General features: G+C 35.3%; 1 protein-coding gene across 12 annotated transcripts; it reads right to left on the reverse strand.

The window, feature by feature from the left end:
- Positions 1-20827, reverse strand: LOC128213955 (uncharacterized). Of its 12 annotated transcripts, none has more exons than XM_052920087.1 (7): positions 20694-20827; positions 9062-9589; positions 8575-8774; positions 6752-6863; positions 1122-1336; positions 647-1010; positions 1-292 (listed from the first exon to the last, which is right to left on the reverse strand). In XM_052920087.1, exons 2-7 carry the CDS (start codon positions 9560-9562, stop codon positions 98-100), a joined length of 1587 nt encoding a protein of 528 aa, XP_052776047.1. In that variant the 5' UTR covers positions 9563-9589; positions 20694-20827; the 3' UTR covers positions 1-97. The 12 variants fall into 12 exon arrangements, with proteins under 12 accessions (XP_052776047.1, XP_052776045.1, XP_052776041.1 ...); XM_052920085.1 differs by having other exon boundaries at positions 9062-9651; positions 20694-20716; XM_052920081.1 differs by lacking the exon at positions 20694-20827 and adding an exon at positions 20547-20649 and having other exon boundaries at positions 9062-9651.
- Between the last annotated feature and the right edge of the window lie 221 nt (positions 20828-21048).

The raw sequence follows: 21048 nt of genomic DNA on the forward strand, positions 1-21048 counted from the left end.
AAACTTATTTTCATTTTATTTCAAACTGTCACAACAAACACGCAGTTTGTGAAACCGATATAAAACCAAAACCGCCCTAAGATTCATGTTAGTTAAGTTAGTCCCACGTATATGGCCTCAGTATATCATCGAATGTGTCGGGTCTCCTGATGACCTTGACCTCTATGCCGTCCACCATGACCTCCGCGGGTCGGGGCCGCATGTTGTAGTTGGAGGCCATGGAGCCGCAGTACGCCCCCACATCAAACACTGCCATCAAACAGCCAGTGTGTGGCGTCCTCAGGAACCGGGCCTAGAAGGAAATGGGAATTGTGGTATACTAGCATGTACAGGGTGAGGAATCACGTGACTTAAAGGGGTTCTCATATGGATCACCACGGGTCACAACCGATGTAAACAAACTATTAAGTGACGTTAAATTCTAAATAACAATGTAAGAAAAGATATGAACATAACTAGTTCTTAGCATACACGTGTAAAATATTTTAGATTTGCTTGTATTTTCATGATGCAATCCTTGGCAATAATTTCAAGTTGAAGGAATTTTGTAAAACGCTGCAAAGCTGAAATTTGGTCGTTGAAAACTTAATTAATAGTAATAAAGTGCAGCCAAATTAGACAGCGTTTTAGCTTCAATTAGTCTTACATGTCCAAGGAAATCTCCGCTTTCACAGACCGGCCCTACCACCTCGTACGTCTGTCTGCCCGAGCCCCACCCTTGATTTACTTCGTCCGACCGTCCGTCAGCTGGTGTCCTTTTCCCGAGCTCAGCTGGGTTTTCCTTCCCCGATGTAAAAGAAAACGGGTTTTCGGTTTGTCCGTCCGTTTTGGTCATTTGACGATGTTGAGCAGTTATATATTGTGTATCGGATGTTGTCACATGGCTGCGGTCGTTCGTATGTGTATCAGCGTTTGTCACGTGGCTCGGCTGGGCGAGATCAATATGGTGGTAGGCGCCGTAGAGGGCCGGTCGAACCACCTCCGTCATAGAGCCGTCCACCACGATATAGCTGCGGAGATAATGCAATGATTATGAACTTAAGAATAAGGTCGCTTAAGGGTGAAAATAATTAAATAAGGGAAAGTATTTGAGGGGTAGGTTATTAAAAGAGCAGTCTTACTTCATGTGGTGGCCGTGTTTGACACCGATCACTTCCGTCAGTAGAATAACAGCGTTCCCTATCAGTGAGCGGCCGGGCTCCAGTATAAGGCTGACGTCATCATCTTTAAACACTGAGTCAATCACGCTGATGACCTCAGACGGGGTAGGTATTCCGCGTTTGGCATTATCGATGGCCGATTTTTCATTGGCGCAGGGATTCTGCGTCGAAGAAGACTATAAACAGACTTGACATAAGCATGTGGTTATTTGTGGCGGATCCGTGATCCAGTGGTAACACACTTGACACTCAATCCAAGGGTCGCTGGTTCCTATAAACACTAATCATCTTCCGGGAGGGGCGTTAATTTGGTGGAGGGGGTCCCTTTGCCAGTGCTAAACACTGACGCACGTTACATAACCAGGGTAGCTCTAACCAGGGTTACATTCTGTTTGTGCACTTTGCTCCAAAACCCTTATATGACTATCAATCTTATAGGATACTGGTAAAATGGGCCTTGTCCAAGTTCGAGTATGAATTAACTTACACACCGTGTGCATAATTCAGACGACGTAGTCAATGTTGCGTTTCAATGTTTAAGCTGCACTCATGGATTGGCCGCATTGACAACATTTATTTTGTCTTGGAATGAGCTTTTTTGAGCAAATGTCTCGAATTGCTTTAACAAGACTGCGGACAAAAGATCAGATCGCAGTTTTTCATATTTACGTTCGATAAGTAATGTTTTTTTGCCTTAACGCGTTGCTAATGAAAACTGAAGTATTCCAAATAATTGAGATCTGTTTTATTAGGAATTGTCTTACATAACTAAATTAAAGGCATTGATACCAGCTAAATCTTAAACAAAAAACTACAGAAAATGACAAATTGTCAATCCGCGAGAATGCAGCTTTAAACTCCAGTTTTATTTTCAGTTGTAAACCAGACATGACATATACATGCGTATAATGTAGACGCGAGTGTCGTGTGTTCATGCATAAAATATAATCTTAGATCCATAGTTTCATTATCTTGTTACATATCTGAGTGAATTGAACTAAAGCCTATGGTGGCATATAACTGCCGTAAGATAACCTGTTAACGTTCGAGAATTGTTTTATGATAACCACTTTATTTTCGCAAAACATTTTTGGAAATATAAATATTATAAGACTAAACAAGAGGGCCATGATGGCCCTAAAACACTCACCTAAGCATCGGACCACAACTCTGTGATAAAGCATTAATAAAAATGTTGCAATTTAAACATATCTTTACTGATGACGATGCCTTGTTTTATTTTTGTAAAGGGTCATGCAATGAAGGTACCTGTAAAGTTTCATTAAATTTGGTTTGGTAGTTTCAGAGATGTGTTTAAAAGCAAAACAGTAAGTCGGCCATTCTGTTGTTGTTGTTGTTGTTGATCAATCTCAATGAATTGTTGTATTTTTGTAGAAGGTCATGCAATGAAGCTTCCTGAAAAGTTTCAGTGAATTTGGCCTGGTAGTTTCAGAGGAGATGCTTTTTAAAGCAAAACAGGAAGTTGGCCAGATTGTTGTTGTTGTTGATCAATCGCAACCCCTTGTTGTATTTTTGTAGAAGGTTACACTAGAAAGCTTCCTGTAAAGTTTCATTGAATTTGGACCAGTAGTTTTAGAGGAGATGTTTTTTAAAAGCAAAGCAGGAAGCTGGCCATTTTGTTGTTGTTGTTGTTGTTGTTGATCAATCGTGACCCCTTGTTCTATATTTGTAGAAGGTCACACAAGAAACTTCATGTAAAGTTGCCTTGAATTTGGAGAGGTAGTTTCAGAGAAAATGTTTTTTTTAAAGCAAAACAGTAAGTCAGCCATTTTTGTTGTTGTTGCTGTTGTTGTTGTTGTTGTTGTTGTTTATCAGTCGTGAAAACTTGTGGGGTTTTTTGCAGAGGGTCACAAAAGAAAGCTTTCTGTAAAGTTTCATTATATTTGGACAGATAGTTTCAGAGGAGATGCTTTTTAAAGTAAAACAGGAAGTCGGCCATTTTGTTGTTGTTGTTGTTGTTGTTGTTGTTGTTGTTATTGATCAATCGTAACCCCTGGTTGAATTTTGTAGAGGGTCACTAAAGGAAGCTTCCTGTAAAGTTTCATTAAATTTGGAGAGGTAGTTTCAGAGGAGATGTGTATTTAAAGCAAAACAGGAAGTCAGCCATTTTGTTGTTGTTGCTGTTGTTGATAAATCGTGACACCATGTTGTATTTTTGTAGAGGGTCACCCAAGAAAGCTTCCTGTAAAGTGTCATTGAATTTAGAGTGGTAGTTTCAGAGGATATGTGTTTTTAAAGCAAAACAGGAAGTCAGCCATTTTGTTGTTGTTGTTGTTGTTGTTGTTGTTGTTGTTGTTGTTCAATCGTGACCCCTTGCTGTATTTTTGTAGAGGGTCGCCCAAGAAAGCTTCCTGTAAAGTTTCATTGTATTTGGACTGGTAGTTTCAGAGGAGAAGTTTTAAAAGCAAAACAGGAAGTCGGCCATTTTGTTGTTGTTGTTGTTGTTGATCAATCGTGACCCCTTGTTGTATTTTTGTAGAGGGTCACCCAAGGAAACTTCCTGTAAAGTTTCATTGAATTTTGCCAGGTAGTTTCAGAGGAGATGGGTTTTTTGAGAAATTGTTGACGGACAGACTGACGGACGGACGACGAACAAAGACCGATCACAATAGCTCACCTTGAGCACTTCGTGCTCTGGTGAGCTAAAAAAGGGTTAAAGGTGCCCATAACTACCACTTATCACCCTTTTTAGCTATACAGCACTACCATATAAGCCAATATTAATAAAAGTAAACACGAAGTTTAATAGAGGAAATAAACAAAAAAAGTTGTGTTGCCATTTGTTAACCGTATACAGATTGAAGATTATTTTAGATACGACTAAAATAATATAATTATACAATGGAAATTACCATACGGAACTCCTCGGCCATTTTTCATCGAAAACAACCTCGGATGTTTATGGACTGTTAACAATGTCAGACTTCTTTACATTTAACTACGCTGGAAGTAGATCGTGTAGTAATTTCAATATAGCAGTTTAACTGAATGACTATACTCTTGGGAATCTTAATTATTTATTAAATAATGCACTTAACTGGCAATCAATTTAAACTTGGATATACAAAAAACACACAATAAAACACTACAATTAATTAATACTCTTATTTAAAACTACTTCTACTGACGTACATCCATACATCCGGGGTGGTTTTCGATGGAAAATGACCGAGGTGTTCCGAATGTGAAAATTACAGGGACAAGCACATTTAGCGAATGCTCTTTAATAGACACAATGTAAGAGCTTTGCAGGTTATAGACCATTAAATACGTTCCGTTGTATTCGAATGTCAATTGACCAATAATATTGGCACACAAGATAACACTGATTTCTCGTGTTTCACGACCCCCAACACCATATATGGGGAGAAAGCGCCTCTTGCGTAATAGACATTAAACAACGTTAGAAAAAGTTACGTTTCCCATAAAAAATAAAATTGGTTGAACGTAACCACTGTCTATTCGGTAAAATTCCCATATCCGGTGTACGAGTACAAATAATGAGGTGAACATGTAAACAAAAAAGAAGATCAAGTAGATCCAGCGTGTTCGGTCTTTTTTTTTTTTAAATCACAAACCACTCAGCTTTAAAACCTATAATTATGGAAGGTAGCCAATGGTCCGCGATGGTATAACCATGCATTGGTTCGCTGTCCTGTGTGATAAAAGAAAAAAGGCATGTAACAATAGGTGGGCACTTCCGAATGGTGTAATTTTCCCTTCGCAAGGTAAAAACCTGACATATATTATAGACCAATAAGTACTTGCCCTTTACATTTGATAATGCACTGACCCTTTTGCACACAATATAACACTAAGTTCTAGTTTCTCTCGACCCCAAGATCATATATGGTAAGGAAGACACGATAAGACAACATTTGGGACAAAGTAACATGTCTTATCAGAATGATACAATATACTGAACGTAGAACTACTATGCATACGACCACCTCTGGCGTAGAAGTACAAATAATGCGGTAAAAATGAAAACCGAAAAGGGGTTTGTCCAGCATACATGAACAGCAAGATATCAAAATTACAAAAAAAAATCATCAGATAACAGAAGCCTGGTCTGATATTGTACAACCATACTTTGATACATATAGCCATGTGTTAACACATGTAAGGCCATACAAAATCGTTTCTTTGTTTAGTGTCCGTGGACGGGCTTAAGGCTTCTTGATCCAAATAAACACATACTATATGATCAATGATCATGTCGATTAAATTCAATTTCCTTTTACTGTAGTTCCGATTACAATACACAGGTGAAATCAACGTCCTTCATACTTTACAATAGTATTCTTGGTATTTGATAATCGAAAATGATGCATTCTGTGTCATTCCCATGATCAAAACACGTACATACAAGTTTTACTAGAACTCATTTTGCAGTGGAAATATATCTACAATTGAGAATGGTCCAGATTGACTAAGGAGGCCCTTGTGTCTATATTTTACATAAGCTGTCACTCATTTAGTATTCCTTTTTTTCCTGGGCTTGTTTCTTTTTCAAGATAGATAGATAGGTTTTTGAGAAGTCACAGCCGAATAGGTGTAATTTGCCCTAACAGACCATGAACAAGAGGCCTCGGATGATTATGGACGGTTTACAATGTCCGGAATCTATACAATTTAACAACGCTGCAAGTAGATCGCGTAGTAATTTCAATTTAGCAGTTATCATTTATGACTTTACTCATAGGAATCTTAATTATTAATGCAATTATACACCTCACTGTAAATCAAATTAAACAGTAATACAAAATATACGTTAAAACAATTCACTCAATTAATATTATCATTTGAAATTTTACGAACTACTTCTACTGATCTACCGGCATACATCCGAGGTTGTTTTGATGAAAAATGGCCGAGAAGTTCCGAATGACATAAGTGCTGAATGCCGAGGGTACTTGGGTGAGGGTGAGGTAAACTACGTGCAGTTTGGGGGCACCCAACCTCATACTTGTCAAACATTTGTAACCAAAGTGTCTGAGATTATGTGGGTACAAACGATGACGCTTCAAACGGGAACCATATAATACATTCGGAACTCCTCGGCCCTTTTTATCGAAAATAACCTTGGATGTATTTGGACATACTCAAAAAATGGTAAGTTTAAGTCCGCTGCAAGTAGCTCGCGTAGTAATTTTATTTAGCAGTTAAACTTCATGACTTAACAATTGGGAATTTTAATTATGTTTGCAATAATACACTTCACTGGCAATCAATTTAAACTTAGATCAATAAATATAACTAAAACACTACATTTAATTAATGATATAATTAAAAAAATACGGACTACTTCAACTGATGTACCAGCATACATCCGAGGTTGTTTTCGATAAAAATGGCCGAGGAGTTCCGAATGCATATAATAAACATTAACGAAACAAGCTGTCTATTAATACATCTTGTGTTACCGTCCTGGAACGCTTAATCCAAGCACTATAATATGAAATTCACTTGGGGTATTTAGCATATTATAATAATATATATTATGTTTTTAAATGAGAGCAAAATTAAAGATGTAAGAATAATAAGACGCAACTCATGAAGATACCCACGCGTTTAGTGTAGTCAATCCCGAGGCCCCCTCCAAGGTTGATGACCCGGATGTTGGGGAAGTCGTGCTTCCTCAACTCCCTGATGTCGGCCAACATCGCCTCGGCTGCGCACCTGCAAAAGTTAGAAACTTATTTTTAGTATATAATTACGTATGTTTAAGAAATCTTAAGAACGACTTTTTGAATGTTCACGCACTAGTGGCTTTTTCCGGTTTTCGTTTTGCATAATTGTTATATGTACTACGTACATTTATTATATTTAAAACCTGCAACTACATGTATGGGGAACTATTTTGAAACAAAAATGGAAAATAGTCATAACTCAAGATGGTCATAGCACGTGGTTTGTGACGTCACATTTGGATTTTGGGTAAAATGAATAAAAAAAAGTTTGTATACAATACAATACACTTGGTTCTTGAGGTACATGTTTTCAACTGAAGAGGGTTTTTGTTCCCTAAAAATTGTGGGCAAATGCTAAGATTAAATTAATAAAAAAAACAATTACATATTTCTATATTAACTTAGTCGGATTTCTAATTTCTTTTAATTCCCTGTTGATAAACATGATATCTGAAGCTTTCGGTTGTAAAAACACTGTTTATGTGATTGTAATCCTCTTTTGTAAATGGAAAGAGGTTTGCTTTCGAATAAAACTATTTTTATGCATTTTAAGCTGTTGCCCACTATTTTTGGGAGCCCTTATGCAATGCATAATATTTATCCCAATAACTGAGTGATAAGTGTACATATATTCCTCTATATTTACACCTCAACTTCCATTCCTTAAATGAACTGCCTTCCGGCAATTGCGTTTATCAATCGATGAACGCAACATATTCGGATATGTTCGGGTCGCAATTCATCGCATAACAATTTACATGAAAACTATTGATCTTGTTATTGTTTGTATTGTGTCAGCAGATCCCGTAAAATATAAATCAACATTTTAGAAAGTGTTAAATTATGATATGTTAAATGTATCGTTGCCATAAGTGTTTTAATTTTACGTTTATAAGTGATTTCAAGAGTTTGATCTTTTCCCGCGATATCGTGACGTCATTTGATAAAACGTTTCCTGTTACAGTCGGGTCGTTCTATTTACAGAATGGGTAAGAAAGGATTACTGAAAAGTTTTCTTAAATGAAATAAAGTTTTTTTTAACAATTCTTGAATGCAATGATGCACTATTGGTGTAAAAATGAGTAATGAATTGCGGGCTTGATGTAATTATCGGGGATATGAACCCAATTTGGCTAGTCAAAGAATGCGTGGAGTCCTGCGTGTCGTTTCGATAAAGCTGATAAGTCAATAAAAAAACTTTCATTTTGAATCTGGTCACTTTCTTAAGGCGGTATCGAAACGTGACGTCACAAACCATGTGGTAAGACCACACTCATAACCATTTCATTGAACAGAGTGCTGAATAATGAATTAAGCAATAAGGCATTTGGAGCTCCTCGTCCATTTATATCGAAAACAACATCGGATGTATATTGATGGTTCACAATGTCAGAAATCGGATCTTTTTAAGTTCGCTGCAAGTAGATCGCGTAGTAATTTAATTAAGCAGTTATATTAATGACTTAACTAGTGCGAATCTTAATTATGTTTGCAATAAAACACTTCACTGGCAAGTAATTTAATCTTAGATCATCAAATACAAGCTGAAACACTACAAATAATTAATGATATAATTCAAAATTTTACGAACTACTTCTACTGATGTACCGGCATGCATCCGCGGTTGTTTTTTGATAAAAATGGCCGAGGTGTTCCGAATGGCAACAATGTATATTTTAGATTCAGTTAAAACGTCTCGCCTGAACACTCGGATGTCTGTGATGGTGGAACCCAGATGACAGTGGAGGCCTTGTAGTTCCAGTAACGGCTCTCTGCAAACCACTTCCGCCATCGCCGCCAGCTCCCGCCGCTCAATACCGAATTTGGACCCATGTACGCCCGTCCTGTTATACTGGTGAACGCCCTGGGAATAAGCAATACTCGTGAAGTTCCGGACATACTGGATTATAAACGAATTTGTTTACATTTTTTGTCGAAGTCGCTATTATCGAAAAAGATGTGTTCACGACCTAATCTGAATAAATATATATATTGAAATTGACCAGACAGTTTGGTAAAGAAATCTAAAAAAAAATTTTTTAGACTTGTGAATATAAACAGCCAAATATGTAAGAAAAAAGAGAGCCTTTAAAATTTCACTACGCTTTCAATAAAATCAAATTTGAAAACGAAGATAGTAGCAAACGACTTTAATAACATATCATGTAATATTGTGTGTTTACTTACATCATCTAGCGGTATATTTGGGTTCACGCGCAACAAAACACGGGCTTTCGTTCCAAGTCGTCTGCAAACCTCTATCGTCTGCTCCAGGTTAAACATGCCGTCAATATTCAAAAGACAGCCATGTTTTACTGCCAATTCTATTTCCCACTTCTGTTTTCCGTTTCCGTTCAAAATCATAGTCCTCAAATCGAACCCGACCTTCAGAGCCAGGGCCAGTTCGTTTCCGCTTACCAGTGTCACAGAACAGCCCAAGTCTTTCATTATTTTCAGAACCGTCGGGTTCATATTTGCTTTCATGGCATAGTTTAAGACTGCATTAATTTCAAGCTTCTTCATCGCTAGTTTGTATGCATTGACGTTTGAAACGATCTGATTTTTGCTATATACAAAAACAGGTGACACTGTTTTAAAACTTTGCTTCTGTAGAAAATCTTTGATACTGCTAACACTGACACTTTCACAAAATAACTCGCCATTTGTATATTCAAAAAAGTTCTCCATTCTTGGTGATGTTTTGGCAAAATCGATCTATTAAGTTAGAGTTGCCAAGTTTTAGATGACATATTAAGATTGAAGTCAATATATGGAACCTTTATCAGTTAATTAATGAAAACCTTTATTAGTCACGATAGACCAAAGTAAATTATTCTTTGCGGAATTTTAAGTGAGGGACATGTTTAATGCGGAACAAAATGGTGGATTCTTTGATTATTTTTGTATTTTCGAGGGAAATTGGGAAATTTTGCCCTCTGAAGTAGGTTTAAATCACTGCTATCGAAATATGAATACGCCTACCTGGAGGCAAGACGCTAAGGTGATCATAGCTTGGACACTTTAATATGGCCTTTCAGTCCCTTGATATTGTTTAAAAACTAATAGAATGACATTTCAATCAATACAATCCAAAGATTTTAACTTGAAATAAATATAATTATATATGTATGTATATATATATATATATATATATATATATATATATAGAGAGAGAGAGAGAGAGAGAGAGAGAGAGAGAGAGAGAAGTTGGAATAGGTTTGGATAAAAAAATAACTATCAAAATGCAATAAACGTATTTCTTAGACCGTTATTTCAAACATTTGGGCACATTCATTGGGTATTAAATAACTGGTCCCTATACTCGTAGGCTAAGGGTTATTCATTGCTTGGTTAACGAACTTTTGGACCCGATTCATCAAAAAGTTTTGGAAGATGCTTCGCTTCTCTAAAATATTCTGATTTTTAATAAGTGGGTTAAAAAAAATAAATCAATGACAATTCATAAAAAAAACAGTATGAATGATATAAATATGAACCGTGCGTAACCCAACTTTAATTTGCAATAAGCATGGCTGTGTCATTGTATTATTACCTCCATTTCTTCAAATGAGTATAATTTAGATTACTACCTTTATCTTAAGCCAATGAAATGAATAATGAGATAGGCAATGATTAAGTACTAGGCTTGATCATTAAGAATCTCACCTTTCGCGGGTGTTTAAAGGTCCACCTACTACCACTCATCCGATACACACTCCCAGTGTCAGATTTTGCGTCGTCAATGTATCAGCCAATAAGGCTGTATTTTAAGTCAGTTAGATGGCTTGAAGTAATGTCCTAATGATTTAGAAGGGTTCGTTCGCTACGGTCACTTTGCCCATTCTTATTCATTAAGAATTTACTAAAAGTTATCTAACTATTACTTAGCTTTCAATCAAAATATCTTATGAAAATAACAGAGTAAGTATGATTATTTTCTTTAAACAAATATTGAAACGAATAACTTCTTAGTCATAATATAAAAACTGTTTATATATAAAGCAAAAAGGCAATATGGTACAACAGCATTAGGAAAGTCACGTGATATGCAAATTTCGTAGTAACGTGTAGAGCGCTAAATTTTACTATACTTTCGATTTGTTATTGCATTTTTCTTATCAAACTAGGGGCTACAAATGATAAAAGGGTTAAGAGAAGTCATTTAAATAAACATACAGTTCATTACTTGAAGACACTGGGACTGGGATTTTAAACATATAGGATTTTAATGTATGGTTAAATTTAGATAAATATAATAACACTAATTCATTATGCTTAAGAAGTTCCTGAAGGTCTAATATGATTTTGGAAATACACCATTTTTATATAATTAATTGAAAATATTAAAATTTACTTAAGATGCTTTTGTGAAACTGGCCCTGTTGTATTTCTGACATTCCTCTCAATGCAGTACCGTTTGTTGGATTCTTGGTAGTTGTTGGATATACAATAATGTCAATGTTATTTAATTATCATAACTGCTCTTTTTGATGATTAATATCATGAATGTTATACTTTGAATTCCTTTTCTCCTATATGCCCCAGGTCTGGTATTTATAAAACATCTTAAGTCCTTTCCTCACTTAAGTCATTTTCTTAGGTTAAATTTATCACTTGTCATATGATATAATAACTTATTTATATCTAAAATACTTTTTTCATTAAATTTATGTAAACACATAATTCTATAATAAAAAACGTGCATCTTTTTCATTATTTGACCATGAGGATTTTAGGTAATCGACTTAATTTAAGAAATGGCTTAAGCTGTTTTATGAATACCAGCTCAGTTTTTATTATCATACCCCTTATGAACTGGAAGAGTATATAATTTCCATTTTTCATACAAAGCTTGTGACACACTTACCTCACTAAAAACATTAAACCCTAAGTTTTTAATCTTTTGTATAACAACACCTAAAATGTTCATGCCCCAAAGCGTGGCATAGTGTTATCTGATCGTCTGTCCGTCCATCCGTCCGTCCCGACGGTTTCCGATCAATACCTGAAGAACGCTACGGTCCAGGGTTCTTAGATTTAGTAGGCAGGTTGGTTATGACCAGCAGATAAAGCCTTTTGATTTTGAGGTCAGTTGATAAAAGGTCAATGTAGAATTGACCTTAAGATAACCTTTAGCTGAAAATCGGCTTCCGATCAATATATGAAAAACAAGGTCTTTGTGACCGTAAGCTGATAATACGTAGTTTCCTATAAATAATTAGACAAAAAAACGCATGGGCCCCGAGACCTCGAACTTGGTAGACGTTACTCAAACGTGACCAGCACTCTGATTATTTAAATATCAGTTGGTCAAAAGTCAAAAACAAGTGTTTTTGTAGTAAGTCAAAAAATATTAAAACATCTTTGGTTAATGTGACAACATCTGTCAAAGTACAGAACCACGATCTTATCAATTTTATGTCGAAAATAATTCATTTTATGGGAAGGTCGTGACCAAGATATGAACCCTATTGATTTTAGGGTCAGTGGAACAAAATTCATGGCTCGTTCCATGACAAAAACATATAAAAGTTTTCAAAACGTTCAATCTGTTAGAGTGCAGCTTTAAGCCATAAAACATCAATTTTCGAACGGAAATATGAATATCTGCGATCTGATTTTTTGTCAGCAGTCTTTTATCATTGGTTTGCAGATATTTGCGCAAAAAATGCTCTTTCCAAGACAAAAAATAAAAAAAGTTGTAAAAATGGTAAATCTGTGAGAGTGCAGCTTTAATTAAATGGTAGAAAGTTGTGCGTTACAGGGATACATAAGAAATGTAAAAAAAGGATCCCTGGTCGCTCATTATTGTAGCTAATGTAAAAGCTCCTCTCGGTTTGTTTACCTTTGTTTCTTGAGGCCTTAACACAAAAGTAATTGAATGTATAAGCTGAACACAAGGCGAAAACAGATATTGCTATTCCATATATACACCAATCTCATTAAAATCAGATCCCCAATACACGCTTCACGACGTTAAGCTATGTGGATCGTAATGAAATGAAGTGAACGTCACGATATGATTTTAATGTTTTGTATATACACGACACGTCCATTATCAGTTGCGGTTTTTTTCCACTCAAGATACCAGCGCTAAGTATATCTAGCAATCGGAACTCCTCGGCTAGTATCAAGATAATGTCTATCTCGAAGCTTACCGGAGATGGCCGAGTTGTTACGATTGTATGTATATCTAACTGAAAGATATTATACCGCGTTAATCTGCCGGACCCGGGACCTGGGACTAACATTTGATATCGGATTTATCTGTCCGAGTTGGTACAAATGATTTGAAATGGAAAATTTCTTTGAATAAACATATTGTTAACACACCCATGATTTATCTACATATGTCATTAGAACACATGAAACAGATGCATTTCAAGTGTTTATGAATTCAATAAACACTAGATATTTAATGTTAAATAGTATTTGTCTTTTCATTGAAACATGTTCAGTTAATATTAAATAATGTAATTAAACATACCAGAAATTCGAAAAATATTACAGACAACGATCCTAGACTAGTGTTGTGTCGATGATCGATTATAATCGACAATTGATCGGAAAGGCCTACGTCGGCGACAATCGATAGTGAAATTTGAACAATCAAATGTAGAAACAAGGGACGTAACCGCTACCGACTAATTTTCTTTTTCTGGTTAATTAATGCTAGTTTATGTTGAAACGTTAAGGTGTTACTATGTTAAGTTATTTAGTCATATTCTTATCAAGTCAGTATGTCACTACAGTATCTTATTACAAATTTTCTTTGTAATTTAACTGCTAAAGGATTGGTTCTCAACTTCTCATGTTTGTGTTTAAAAGTAATTTTTAAAATATGTTCCCGTTTACTTTTTACAATGTAAGAATTTAGTTTTTTCAGTTTTCTGAGAGAATATGTTCTTGTAAAATATATAGAATAATCAACTGCTTGTTGTACTTGTTACTGACTGATTATTAAAAACAAATTGATATTTGTTATTATTTTACACATGTATACAATACTAAATGCAAGACAAAAATTAGAGCCTGTGGTCTTACGTCCTGTAAGATTAGCTTGTAAACACTATAGGACATATAGTTGATAATATCCAGAATGTAAACACTGCAACGACATCCAGGTTAGCTGATTGTGAAGCATTTTGCCAGTCTTTTAGTGATGTCACTGACGATTACACGCAAAACAAACGTAAAACAAGTGAACAACTCTCCGATTTGAAAACACAAAGCAATGTTTTATCTTATAATGTTGAAATATATAAGCAAGAAAACGCTGATCTAAAATCCGAATGTCTACACTTGAGAACACGCCTCATGGAAAACGACCTTATTTTCTTTGGTGTGGATGAGGTCCGTCCGGACTCCACCAATGGTCAGGGAAATCGAACTCCCCAAGAAAAGACTGAGAGCGAACTCATGGGAATGTTGCAATCATCTTTAGAGGAAAATTCAGTTGTATCCGACCAAATCAGCACCGATATAAAAGGTATATTATTCAGCAAGGTGTACAGGGTGGGTAGACCGAACGCACAGCCTAGAAATAATAGACCTAGGCCGATAGTCGCAACTTTCGAACGCTATGTGCAAAGGGAACAAATTCGCAAAGCAGGCCTCATCCTTAACAAATCCCAGAGAAAACATCAGATTTATGAACATTTCCCAAGAGAAGTAGAGGAAAAGTGTTATATCCACTAGCTCGACAATACGGTGAAACTGGGAACAAGGTCTCGATTGTTAGGGACCGGCTGTATGTAAACAGTTGGCTGTATGACCCCTAAACAAAGAGTTTCTCACGCTCATGCCACCAGTTGTCTGCACCGGGCATTCGCGATCAGCCAACATTGCGACCGACAAACCAAGGACCACGGTCCGCGCCCCAGTCCCCACCTCGGGCACCATTTCATGGACAAGGGATGCCGCAGATCCCCAGACCCCCGCCTATGCATAATACCTACTACACGCCACAAACCAAAACCCACCCATCGGGCCAACGAGTGCATGGGGCCCCTCCCAGCTATTACGACCCACAGACGCTGTCCCAGGTACATGAATGTGTTATTAAGCGCTCGGACAACTCAGCGTCTCCGATAAGCTGCACTGAGCCGCCAATAAATAGTGTCCATGACAATCACATATCATCTGCGCAACCTATGGATACCCCCGAGGAACCTCCGTCCATCGAAGAGTCCCGTTTATAGGACAGTCACGGGGAGTCATGCTTGATCTCTGACCCAATAAACAGTGGTGACTTAGCTCTTCGGTCTGTTGACCACACGGCAAATTGTTAACAATCATGGTGAATATTTAGTAATGATGAATGTTTGGAACCTTTTGTTCATAAATATGTGTGCCTACTTATCATACTGTAATAACTATTATGCACATTATTTACATTATTTACATTATAGTTATAATTCCCGTTATAATACAAATAGCCATACTGCATGTAATATTTTGAAACCACCTATTAACGGTACTCGTAAATTTGATGCAAATGATAAACTATCTAACGGTTTTCACGAAGGTGATAACGGAAATTTGCGTCTTTTATCTTTAAATGTCTGTGGACTGAAATCAAAGCTTATGTGTCCTGAATTTAACAATATTTTGAACAATCATGATATTATCGGCTTGCAAGAAACAAAATTAGATGACATTGATTGTATTGATATTGATGATTTTGTGGTTTTCACAAAGAACAGACGAAGTGTCGTATTAAATACCCGAAAGTCGGGTGGCCTAGCTCTTTTAGTTAAAGAAAGTATTTCTAAGTATGTACATGTTATCGACACTGATTGTAAAATGGTTTTATGGTTTAGCATTGACAAAGAGTATGTAAATTCTGAGTCAGATATTTTATGTGGTATTGTTTATGTCCCCCCTGAATATTCTTTGTACTCTGTTGAAGACCCTTTTAATGATATTCAATTAGAGCTAAATGAATTGATCTCTAAACATAAGCTTATATGTATATTTGGGGATAACAATAATAGAACTAAAAATATATACGATATTATCCCAGTTGACAAAGATTTGTCTAAAGTAAACCATTTCGAAGAGATATATGATGAATATATACATGCGATAAATCAATTTGAGTGCGCCAAAAATGTAGAGTTAAACAGAGAAAGTTGTGACAAATCTGCTAATAATTATGGAAACCGATTTATTGAGTTCCTCCAGTTAAATAATTTATATATTCTAAACGGTAGAACAAAGGGTGATATTCCGGGTAAAGCAGCATGTAAAGGAGTCAGTACTGTGGACTATTTCCTGTGCAACGCTAACATGTTTAAGTATGTATTATCTTTAAATATACAAGAATTTTGTTCTCTTTATTCGGATGCACATAATCCTATATCGTTGACGTGTAATTTCAATTTGTCTAAATACAAACAGAACCAAGAAACGATAGAGCAAACATTAAAATTATGGGATAACACAAAACAAAATGAGTTCATAGAAAATGTTAAATCGCATAAATTAAATGATATATTAAAACAACTTGATACTCATAATCAATCAAAATCATTCACGCAAGAGGATGCTAATCTAATTGTAAATAATATTTCCGACATTTTTGTAAATGCTTGCAAACCGACATTTGGCTTCAAAACGTTTCGAAATAGCACTGATTGCAAAACTACACGGGGATGGTTTGGTCCAAAATGCAATAAGCCTAGAAACAATTTCCATAGAGCAAGATATCTTTATAAAATCAGAAAAACCGAAACAAATAGAATTAACTTAAACGAAAAAAGTAAAATGTATAAAAATACAATGAGAACTTTTCATAATAAACATAAAAATAATGACATATTAAAGTTAAGAAATCTTAAGGTCACAGAACCTCGTAAATATTGGAAAATATTAAATAACAAAAGTAAGAGCAAAAGTGAAGCAGGACTTGAAGACCTGTCTAATTTCTTTAAAAGCGTTAACTATAAGGATATCCAATCCACAAGTAACCAGTCTGGTGAACTTAATGTAAACGTGGTAACTAATGATGAAATTAATATTCCAATTATATTGGAAGAAATTGACAAAGCTGCAAAATCATTAAAAAATAACAAAGCAAGTGGACTAGATAAAATAACAAATGAACATATTAAAACTACTTTTGACGCTCTTAAGAACATATATGTCAAATTATTTAACTTAATTTTTGAATACGGTGTTATACCTCAATCTTGGACTGTTGGAGTTATTAATCCTATTTTCAAAAATAAGGGTGACCCTACACAACCTGAAAACTATCGACCTATTACTCTACTTAGTTGTATGGGGAAATTGTTTACTTGCTTAATAAATAATAGGCTAAAACATTACATCGAATCTAATAATATCATACATGAATGTCAGGAAGGTTTTAGAGCTGGTTTTTCGACATCAGATCACATGTTTGCCATAAACCACATAATTCAATATTTGAACAGTAACAAAAAAAAACTCTTATTAAAAATTTGTACAACAACATCAAATCGTGTGTCACAGTTAACTCAGAATTGTCAAATTATTTCCCAAGTAATATAGGTGTCAGACAGGGGGGAAAGCTGTCTCCACTTCTGTTTTCCATGTTTCTAAACGATTTACACGAGTATTTTGTAAGTAACAATATAGACAGCAGTGTACAATTACCAAATCCGAACCATTTTCAAAATTTGCAAAATTTCATAAAAATATTCATACTTCTATATGCTGATGATACAGTTATAATGTCTGAAACTCCAACAGGTTTACAAAATGCACTCGATGCCTACGCACAATACTGTGATTCATGGAAACTAACAGTTAATATTGCAAAGTCTAAAATACTAGTATTTGGAAAGGGAAGACCGGTTACATTTAATTTCTCATTTCAAGCAAGCCAACTCGATATAGTTAATGAATATAAATACCTCGGTATATACTTTAGTAGAACTGGTTCTTTTCAAAAATGCAAAGTACATATTGCAAATCAGGCTACAAGAGCAATGTACAGTTTATTACGGAACGCAAATCGCCTTTCTTTACCAATAGACTTACAAATTGAAATTTTTGATAAAACTGTGAAACCAATACTTCTTTATGGAGCTGAAATTTGGGGCTATGGAAAAAAACGATGTTTTAGAGAGAGTTCAACTTCGATTCCTTAAGTATATTTTAAAGCTAAAACGATCTACTCCAAATTATATGGTCTATGGTGAAACCGGGGTAATGCCGCTTTCGGTTGATATTGAAGATAAAATGATTGCCTTCTGGACAAAATTATTAACAAATACTGATAACAATATTACGAAACTCTCGTCTTTGATATATAAGAGTATTTATAATTACTCAATCAACTAAAGTGAGCAAGTATTAAAAAGAAAATTTCCATGGATCTACCATCTAAAATGTATTTTAAGTAAATGTGGTTTAATTAATATATGGGAAGGCCAAAACTTTATTAATCAAAAGTGGTTGAAGGCAACGGTTAAGCAAAAGTTAAAAGAACTCTTTATTAATGAATGGTTTAGTGCTACTGAAACATTCAATAAAGCAACGTTTTACAGAATATTTAAAACAAAATTCGGCATTGAGCCATACATTTTAGATCAACCGACTAAAAACTTATATTTTATAGTTAAATTCAGAACAAAAAACCATAGACTCCCAATTGAAACTGGTAGCTGGAACAGAACGCCTCTAAATGAAAGAGTGTGTACACGTTGCGATAAATTAGGCGATGAATTTCATTATCTTTTAGAATGTGGAATTTTTGATGAAGAACAAAAAAACATATTTGAAACCCTACTTTTATAGACACGCGAATATTTTTAAACTAGAGAAACTTATAATTACCCGGAATAAAACGCAGACTTAATAATGTTTATTAAAGCAATTTCATTGAAATCATTATAGTTGTAGGACATGCCTGTTGACATATACAGAATTTGAGCTATTTTGTTTCTAATTGCTACGATATTTTATTGACTCTCCATTTATTTATTTATTTATCCACTAATGTATGTGACAATAACTAGATTGATTACACTGGTAATTTACTATATATAATAATCATTGTCAAACGTTTGTAATATAAGAAAACAAACCTTTAAATGTACCCATTTCACTCGTTTGCCTTTGTGACATTTATCATTTGATATTACCTCATTTATCCATGTTTGTATTGGAATGAGTGAAATAAAGGAAACTTGACTTGACTTGAGAACAGTTGCGTTCTGAATAAATAATGTAATGTATACAAAGAAATGTACAAACAATATTGTAAGGGAACATTGGTGCTTAAAACTGGTGCATGTACTATATCTGCATGCCTTAATTATAAATGACCAAATATAATTAAATGACAATTAAATCAATTAATAATCGATCATTGATCGGTTTCATAAACCGATTATCGATAGTAATTTTTCTGTCCGAGAAAAATGTATTTTTTGTATTCTTAAGAAATAGTATTATAGTATTGTAATTATGTTCGGCTTCAAAACGTGGCGCGTCTGCATAATGATAATTTAACCATGATAATCTATAAAAACGCCTTGACTGATAACTGCCGGGATAATAAGACCGGTGTGGCCGGAACCTTCGCTGTCAGATAAACTGATCGGATCAATTAAACTGCCGGGATCGATTATTGAGAAAAGCTACGACTGTTGTGGCCGAGACATTAGCTGTTAGCTACCGGAATGGCTTGTTTATAAAAGCCGGAACCGCTATAACTATTACTGCTTATGGTGTTGTTGTTGTTGTTGTTGTTGTTGTGGTGGTTGTTGTTTGTTTTGTTTTGTTTCATTCCGGCCGGCATCTTAACTTATTCCCTATGCCCGCGGTTAAATGTATTGAAAAATGCCGGTAACACAGATTCGTGTCAATGTTCTATTCCTCATTGTAAACAAGCAATCGTTCAGCTTATTCATTCAATATCTTTTTGGGCTAAATGGGTTAAAAAACAACAGAGAAACTTATACGTCTGGTCTCCTGGTATGCGTTTTCATAATAGGAGAACAGTGACATAAACCTACTTATCAGTGGTAAAAACATCCTTCGAAAATATAAAAAATACCCAAAGAATCCGCCAATTTGTTCCGCACTGACCATGTCCCTCACTTAAAACTTCGCAAAATTAACTTACGTTGGACCCCCTGAGTTCGAGTGGTGAAATGTTTACATTGTTCCGCATGCAAAGGAATAGATTGGTTATCTTTTGATAACAGATTGTTTAATTATCTTTCAATATTTGCTTGGGCTCGTGCCAACATATTTAAGCGAAGTTATTCAATTTACAAGCAATACAAATACTCATTATAGCCCACTTACCACAAAAATATCACTTTGTTACAAAACAATATAGTAAGAAATCTGTTTCTTTCCTATCCAAAGATGTATGGAACACTATTCCAGTTCAAATTCGACTAGCAATTACATTAAATACTTTAAAGCTTTCCATCAAACATACTGTAATGTAATTGGCTATGCATATTTGCCAAACTCTTCTTACATTTTATAATATTCAACATGATTTATCCAGTTAGTATATTAAAATACTGCCTGCGTTTGTTGTCAACAGTAACTTTCATTGGCCGCGAAAATACATTACTTTTCCCCCTACCTGCAATAATAGTTGTGTTGCATACACCGGTCAGTGGCTTTACAATAGCTCATGGTTATAGTTTAATGTACTTACGTTAAACTCTCTTAATTATGTCATTCCATTTAGTAATTTCACGTTGTAATTGAAACACGGAAGTAAAAAACAGTTTGTTTTGGGGTGGCCTCTTTTACTGGAATAATCTCTATTCGTAAAACATGCTTTATAGGTAAAATGCTATACCTCTGTAATACAAGGTTACGTTAAACCATTACTTTAAGTTGTTAACGTCACGGTGGATCACGCTTACGTGACCGGAGTACGTATCATAGGGATTTCGTCCGGATTCCGTACATGGCACTAGAATTGATGTGGCGGAGGACTACAATCTACGGATTTTCCGCACGGCTGCTGATTGGATGAGATTGGCCATTTTGGATTTTCCGGGTTTCTGATTGGTTTGGGGGCAAATGATTGCCATGTCCTCATCACCAAGTATCAAGGCGCGGGAAAGTATAAATACAAGACCGCGCAGCAGACGCGAGCTTTCACAACTTTTCGGCCATATTGGAAACTTTAAAAACTTAACTTTCAAATC

The sequence above is a fragment of the Mya arenaria genome, chromosome 13 (genome assembly GCF_026914265.1).
Source record: "Mya arenaria isolate MELC-2E11 chromosome 13, ASM2691426v1".
Taxonomy (NCBI): Eukaryota; Metazoa; Mollusca; class Bivalvia; order Myida; family Myidae; genus Mya; species Mya arenaria.